The sequence below is a fragment of the Rhea americana genome, unplaced genomic scaffold (assembly GCF_003343005.1).
Source record: "Rhea americana isolate MKP2758 unplaced genomic scaffold, rheAme1 scaffold_4, whole genome shotgun sequence".
Classification (NCBI taxonomy): domain Eukaryota; kingdom Metazoa; phylum Chordata; class Aves; order Rheiformes; family Rheidae; genus Rhea; species Rhea americana.
In genome coordinates, this window is record NW_028186534.1 from 4106612 (window position 1) to 4114291 (window position 7680).

The following is a 7680-nucleotide window of genomic DNA, read 5'->3' on the forward strand; positions in this document are numbered from 1 at the left end:
CGCTATACCGTCCTCCCACAACCCCACCCCCTACCCCACTGAGCCACCCACTGCCTGCCACACTGTGCCCACCACGCTGCCCCACCTGACAGCCCCCCATCCGCTGTATGCCCCCCAAATAGATAAAAGTCTTGGGGAAAAAAAGGCCTTTATTTCCAGTTCTGTCTGCCTGAAGAAGTTAAAAGCCAATGCAAAATAGTAACTAGCTTCAGAACGACTTTATCATGGCCCAGGAGGCAGGAAGCATAAAGGCTTCATCAGCAGTACTGACCGGCCCCGTTAAGCATCACGTAACGTTACGCTGCCGCAATGCCTGCAGCCCTGGGCCCTGCATGAAGGTTTTCAGCCCACAAGCCAAGAGCATCTTTCAACATTTGGAGCTGAGAACGTTCCGCATGGTGTCTTCACCGGAGCTCGTGTCTTCTCCCCATGGCCACCTGCCCYGAGGTGGGCACCGCAACCCGGGCAGCACGCAGGGGAAGGACGCGCAAAGCACAGGCAGGGTAAAACCTGCCTTTCCACTGAGATAGCCAGCTCTAGTGCCCCCATTTCCAGCAAAACCAGCTCTGTGCTTCCTTCAGCTCCCACCTCGGGATAGGGTCAAAGACAACTCTTCTCATCTCTTCCACATCTTCCTGATCGCAGCCGCTTTAGCTGCGTGTCYTTGCAGTGGAGGCATTTCCAAGCAGACTCAAGGACTCTGCCAYCACAAGCGCTCATCCAACGTGAGTGTCAGGATACTGCAGGCCGTAAAATATCATCGAGTTCTGCTGGTAACTCAGGCTCAATACATCTAATGTAAGGAAACAGTGAGTACCAGGGATTGCCAGAAAAAAAACAACAACCCAAATCCAGAAGTTTAAATATCTGTTCTAGTTTTTATATTTTTCCCCAAGTGAATAGAAATAATACACAAATGCATATTATAAAAGAGGCAAACGCATGAGAAAGGCAGCTGGGGTTGTTTCTGTGAACCAAGTTTAACCACCGACTCAGATGTTTGATGAATTGTTTGCAGTGCCACATGAAACACTTTTTTACATTAAACAGCAGCAAAGACCAGCAAACGAAAAGCCAGTGATGCAGATCAGGAYGGGGCCATGGGAAATAGCCGCAAAGCAGGAGGCAAAGCCTTGGCTTGCACAAGTGCGAGCCGAAGAAAGGCGGCGAGTAGCATATGACTATACCCTGGCTGGCCTTAAYGTCATCTGGCTTGGACCAGCCTCGTGAAGTTAAGGATGCTTCAACCATGAGTCAAAAAGACAGCACAGGCRCTGCCTGGCTGCAGCTCCGCGGGCAGGCTTTGCTGCCGGTCGGACAGGATCCCCTCCATCGCACCAAGGTAGGTCCCAGCAAGGATCTTGGTGATCACCAGTCTCCACCTGGCTGCAGGGAGGCCAGCGAGAGGCAGATCCACTGTATCGCTGGGTCGAGCAAGAGAGCCAAGGGGAGAAGGGAGGGAGGAGGCAGCCACATGGGCTGGATTTTCTCTCCATTTTCTGCATTGCCTGGGTCCTTGCAATTGGAGGCTAAGTGAAGCTGAGCAATGAGGAGAAAAATGGGAACACTAAATAACCCCCCAACTTGACTTCATACTTCACCAGCATCTTCCGATTGCCCTAAAAGCATATGCAAAACCTGGGTGAGCTGAGCACCATAGCACTGGGGGTGCAGCACACACCGATCCGATCCGGCAGGGAAGCCCTGCCCTCTTCCCAGCTCACCAGCCCTCTGGAGAACTACTGCCGCCAGGCAGCTCCCTCCTGGGGCGTCAGTGAAGTTAGAGTCAACTGAACTGGGGGGAAAAAAAGAAAAAGAAAAAAAAAAAGAAGAGAGCCCACTGAGAAAGTTGGCTCATAAACTTATAAGGCTTATAAAAACTGAATCACTGGCATAGAGAGAACAAGAAATCAGAGAGCAAAAGTGGGGTGATCTGATCAGTGTCAGAGACTGGACTGTACTCCTGTCGGAACAGACTCTGCCCCTGATGGGAGCTGCCTCTCCTCTGGTCTCTTCCCTCTCCGTAACGGTTCATTTATAACTTTGCACAAAAAAATAACAATGCAGTTAGTCCCCACATCTGTCACTAAATGCTGATGGCATCGTCATTACAGCTCTTCCCAAATAGCAAAGTGGACAGCGATAAATCTCAAAAATATTGCAAGACACCCACGCCACAGTCCACGTTTTCCCTGCGACGATGCGGGTTTCTGCCAGCCTGGAGGGAGCGGGCAGTGGTGCGCTTTCCCTTCGCCCCACGGCTCCGACCAGCGCCCCCACGCACCCGCTCGGCTCCCCAGCGCCCGCGCCGGCTGCGGATGCGGCGTCTCTCAGCCGAGCGGGCCGTGCCGGGGCTGCCTGCGGGTGCCTGCCCCCGGCCTCCCAAGGCTTCCAGCGGGAATTACGATTTAATCCACCCCATTTCCTTTTTCCTTGTAAACTCAGCCTCTGCCACCCACATTTCTGTGTCCGCAGCAGCCGCAGCCGCCCTCTCTGTACCCCTCTCCCCTCCATCCTTTCTGGCCTCCGTATTCGCTGCTGTGATCAGATTTCTTCCCTCCCTCGTGGGTACGAAAGCTGAGACAGTTGATGCAATCCCCAAGCCATTTGGTCTAGGCAGGTTAAGACCCCACCAGCGGCTWCATCCGCATACTTAGAGCAGCCCCAGGGCAGACACCGTCCCCTGCAAAACAAGCGGTCCCGGCAAAGGCGCTGCAGGAGCGCTCTGCGGGGCTYGCGGCGGGGCCAGCACCTCCTTACAGAGTAACTTTGTGCACAAGCTCTGTTTGCGCAAAAGAAAGAGGTGCTGCATGGTGCCCAGGGGGACAACCGGAGGACCCAGCGCTTGTGTGCAGCCAGGGAGAGGCTTTATCTGTTTGCAGTGACCCTCWCATGCTGAACTCTGGGCTACAAATGAGCTTTTATGCTTTTATTGCACTAACTTGGTTTCCTATCAGCACTGATGGGAGAGGAGGGCTGCAGAAGGTTATCAATGTTTTGCATCTTGCAAAACTGGAAAATGTCAATTTCCTGCAAACATCAAGGCCTAGACTAGAAAAAAAATCACACTCAAAAAACCTACACCCATATAACTTGTATGCACTTTTTTTTTACATATATACACAGTAACTGCACTCACAGAAAAGACACTGTCCAAAAGTCATGGTGACAGCATACTCAGATTATGCAACTATGTTTTCATTCCTACTTCTTGCCATATTAGTGTAGGTTTTCTTCCACATTTGTTTTTTCTCTTAGCACTCCTATTGCTCTACAGTCAGCCAACATCCACCTCCAAAAATCCCCATATTTCAGTTCTGCACCCACGGCATCAGTGGGCAAAAYGGAACTTACCATTATAACCACAAGCTAATGCCAAAGTCATTATCCTGAGCTAAGTCAGTCCCGTCCCGTCCTGTCCCGTCCCGTCCTCCTCTCGCCTCCCCCAGAAGAGATATCACTGATGATGATCAGACACCAAAATTAACAAAAAAGGCAACTTGATCAATAACCAGCAATTCCTCTGAAATCCTAACAATGCAAATTCTTCCAATGAAATTGCACTATTTCCATTTCATTTGTTATTCCCTCTTTCCTTTTATTCYTTTTTACATAGCACACATTTGGTGTTCATTGCACTTTGGGTGAAATTCAGGCATGGTGCAAGAACAGGCCGTGCCTCAAAGTCCTCAGAAATGAACCTGTTCACAGCAGGCCTGAATTTGGTCCCCTGAGGCAGTAATTTGTTCTTAAAAGCAGGAATATTTAAGCAGTCAAAACAAGCCAAGTGAGTAACTGTCTGCCCAGCAAGCAGTTCTGAGTGTTTGCTATTGCAAGAACATTTTTCCCAGATGTTAGGATTTTTCTGGTGCTGGGCACGATGGTAGAGAGACACCCAGTGGTTATGTACAACTTAAGTGATGGCGTTTCACGTTCCCTCTGATTCTCACTACCATTAAGAGATGGGCAGCAGTGTTTCTGTGCGTGCAAAGGCCCACACACCTTTACGGCCGGGGAAATACCCCTTCCAGGCAAGCCAGGGCAGGGCGTCACTGACTCTCCCTGTGTCCCGCGGGGCTACGGCAAGGCGCAATGCTAACACCCGTGCCCCGAAGAGGGTGCGACTGGCTTTAGACTCAGCTGAGCTAAACTTGGCCTCAAAATATACTGTTATCACTTCTTTCACAAGGTCAAACCAAACTCTCAAAGAATATTGGTGGCTTGAAACTGTATTCGCAGCAGGCACCACACAAACCCTTTGTGGAAAGACCCAGGCTGCAAAAAGGCACGGGCTGAACCCTTCTTGGGTCCAGCTCCTTTTTTCCCCCAGAGAGCTTCCACTTTGCTGGATATTCACCTTCTGTGGTTGCTCCACCCTCAGGTAGCATTCGTTCAGCATCCGCTACATCAACCTATACACAAATATCAGGCTGACCAGGAGGAAATACCAACCAGCTGTTRCAATGCCTGTGCAAAAGGAAAAGGCAGAGGCCAGTCCAGGAGTCCCAGCGAAGCCTTGCAGTGCGAGGGCCGGCGCTGACCCGCCGCGGGCTTCGCCGCGCAGCACCGCGCCGGTCCTGAAACCTCGCAGTCGATCATCTTTGTTGCTGCTCCGCAGGCCCGCGCGGAGAGCAGCCAAAGGCTGCGTTTTAATAAACACACYGAGAGTTGGAAACAAACGTCCTCAAAGTGCTCTATAAACAAAACTTAATCCTGGCATCACCAGGAGACGGTCAGAGAAGTGTTTGTACAGGTGGGGGACAGTGCAACCAGGCGTGCCGCCTCCCCTCAGCGGGTCTGCTGAGCTCGGGCCCCCTCGTTAGGGGCCTCGTTAGCTCTCGGTCACCCGCTCACGCCGCGCGGCCCTGCTCCAGCGCTCCGCGGCCTCTCCACCTGCCTCGGGAGCCCTGTTTCTAACGGCCGGCTGCTGCTGGGGCCCGCACGTCGGCTCTGCCCGCGGGCAGGGCGGCGCGGCGCGGGCAGCGTGCCCCGCGCGAGCTCTCCGAYGAGGCTCCCAGCACACGGAGCCTCTCGAAGCCCGGGAAAGCGGCTCCTTCCTCGCCCCTCCGGCACAAAGTGCCGCACGTTCCCGCGCCAGGCGCACTCCGGCCCCGCCGTGGGCGCACCTTCCGCGCCCGAGGAAGCGGGGAGAAAAATGATCAYCTGCCAACACTAAAAGGGGACCTGCCGCCCCTCTTCCCGCTCGGGCAAAGCTGTCGCTGGGCCGGTGGAACCCGGGCCCCACGCTGGGGCCGGGCACTCGCCCAGGGCGGCTCCTCTGGCAAGGAGGTGAATGCGCGGGGGGCACCGGCAGCCCCGCGCGCTAGGACGCTTGCCCGAGCGGGCGGCGGGCGGGCGCGAACTCGCGGCCTCGGCGCCGCCGGGCGGCAGCGCTGCGCGAGCGCCACCGCCCCATCGCGGCCACCCGGCGGCGGCCCCCGGTGATGCCTGATGCTCCGGGCGCCCTTTCATCCACCTCGCCCTGCTCAAGCCGTTTTCTCCCGGGGTTTGTTCACCTGTTTCGCACACGTTGGAGGGGAAGAAGCTCCCTCACCCCCGCCTCCCCTCTGAGGCCACAGACACGAGACGCCTGCCGTACCCCAGCCCTGCTTTTCACAGCAGTGTTTTCCCTTCCAGATGGAACAGGCAATCTGGCAGCCACCTGGCAGAGGCTGCGAACAGAGATTAGCTACGCTGCCGTACGGAAGGGGGCTTCTGCAGGGGCTGCTCCCTCTTTTCGTCTGCTTTGCTCTTACAGCCACGCTGTGCCCCAACCATCTGCAGCAGAACACGCAGCAGTAGCATAACAGAATAGTTTTGAAGAAACTGGGTGCCCCCTTCTTCTGCCAAGCGCCTTCTCTCATCAACAACAAGGAGGCACAAGAAGAAACATCTGCCCAGCATATCAAATCACTGAGAGGAGTTCCCCGAGTTTTTTTTTAATCTTCATCTGCAGTAAACATTAAAACATTGAAGTTTATGAACCTACACAACTAATTTAGACCCCATTGTGTCTGTAAGGACTGATTTATCCTCCAGCCGTCTGCTGCAGGGCTCTTACACTTCTCTTTGAGCCATCTTACACTGACATACTAATGTAGAAAGGCAACTAAGTATAGAAAAAAAAATACCAAAGACTGAGAAAAGTAGTTACCTACATAGGCAATCATAATACAACCAGTCCTTCCTATAAAGGCCCCAAAAGGAAATTTACAACAGTCTTCCTGCTCAAACGAGAAGTTTCTCAGCAGAGAACTATTTTTATTATTTCTACATTTGCTTAAAGAAAGACTATCAACCAAAATTTACAAAAGCCAAAATTACTACAGAAAAAAAAATGAACATGTCTTATTTTAATGTTCTATTTCAGCTATTGTCCATGTCCTGGAATCCACAGTCCTCCTAAAAAGTTTCAGGAGCAGGCACAGAGTGTAGAGCCATTTATAATGAATTTAAACTTCAGCTTCACAGAAGTCTTCTGAGAAAATCAACAGGCTTGTTTTTCTCTACTTACCTTCTGTATATGTCCTGGTATCTCCAGATCCCTTCTAACTCCCACAAATCTACAGCCCACAGGCTAAAAAAGATTACTCAGGATGATTCTATATACACRAAAGAGGGCCAGCAGGATGACACTGAAAGATACTTTTTTAAAAATATTTAACATTTAAGAAAGAAGTAACCTTTAGCTGTTTCTTTCCTGCCTGTGCTCTCATCTTGCTTAATTATTTTGGTTACAATACGACTCTGCTAAGAAACTGCGGAGATTACTGCCACACTGTAGTAAGTTTATTTAAGAGACAGCTTTATCAAAATAGYGATCTTTGAAATAAAACTAATTGGAAGTACAAATAAACATGTTTGCAGAACCTAAGTAGTAATATTTCTCCATCACTAAGCCTGTTCTCTTTTAGCCAACCATAGATCTCTTTCTTCCCCTTAGTCGCACTTCATCGAGCTTTTTGACAACAGGACCAGATTTTTTAGATGTAGCTGCATAGGTCTTCAGCAGAGTTTCAAACACAGTTTCTGTATCAGGATGAGTACTAAGAAAGGCCTTTTCCAGAACATACAAATCAACTCCTTTATCCTCAGGAAGACCTGAAACAAAACTGAGTCCAAAGTCTATCAACACCAAGTCCAGTTTCTCCAGGGGTGGTCGCAGAAGTATATTACAAGTCGTAAGATCTCCATGTATAAGGTCTTCATCGTGCATTCTTGCCAACAGCTCACCTAACTTCTCTGCTAGGGGAAGGAGGCTACTGGCATCATTTCCACATTGCTGTACAGAAGCAATATGATCTCGAACTGTAACTGAGTCTACAATATCTTCAAGATATATGCAATTGGTGACATAATCCACAAAGTAGACCACTGGTGCAGAAATGCCTATTTAAAAGAGAACAAATGAAACGCTAGGGGTTAACTTACAGGAACTTCCAACTTTATTAGAACAACAAAACGCAGTCAACACAACCCTCAGCCGAAAAGGCCAGGTCCAGCTCACCCACAGCCTCCGATAACCCACACGAAGGGGCCTCTGCTGCCAAACCCCACCCCCAACCCACGCTGCCTTCGCCCCGGGCCTTCAATCCACGCGGGAGCCGCACTGCAGCCACGGAGGGGGCAGCGCCGCCCTCGGCAGCCGCAGCACGGGCCGGGCCCCGCGCCCTCCGCGGG

General features: G+C 51.5%; 1 protein-coding gene across 1 annotated transcript in view; it reads right to left on the bottom strand.

Moving 5' to 3' along the window:
* Positions 1 to 6771: 6771 nt before the first annotated feature.
* The window catches only part of TP53RK (TP53 regulating kinase), a 4601-nt gene continuing 3692 nt past the window's right edge, over positions 6772 to 7680 (bottom strand). The window contains exon 2 of the mRNA XM_085314249.1: positions 6772 to 7389. Within this exon, the coding sequence (XP_085170375.1) occupies positions 6911 to 7389 (479 nt within the window). The 3' untranslated portion in view covers positions 6772 to 6910. The remainder of the gene's footprint in view (positions 7390 to 7680) is intronic.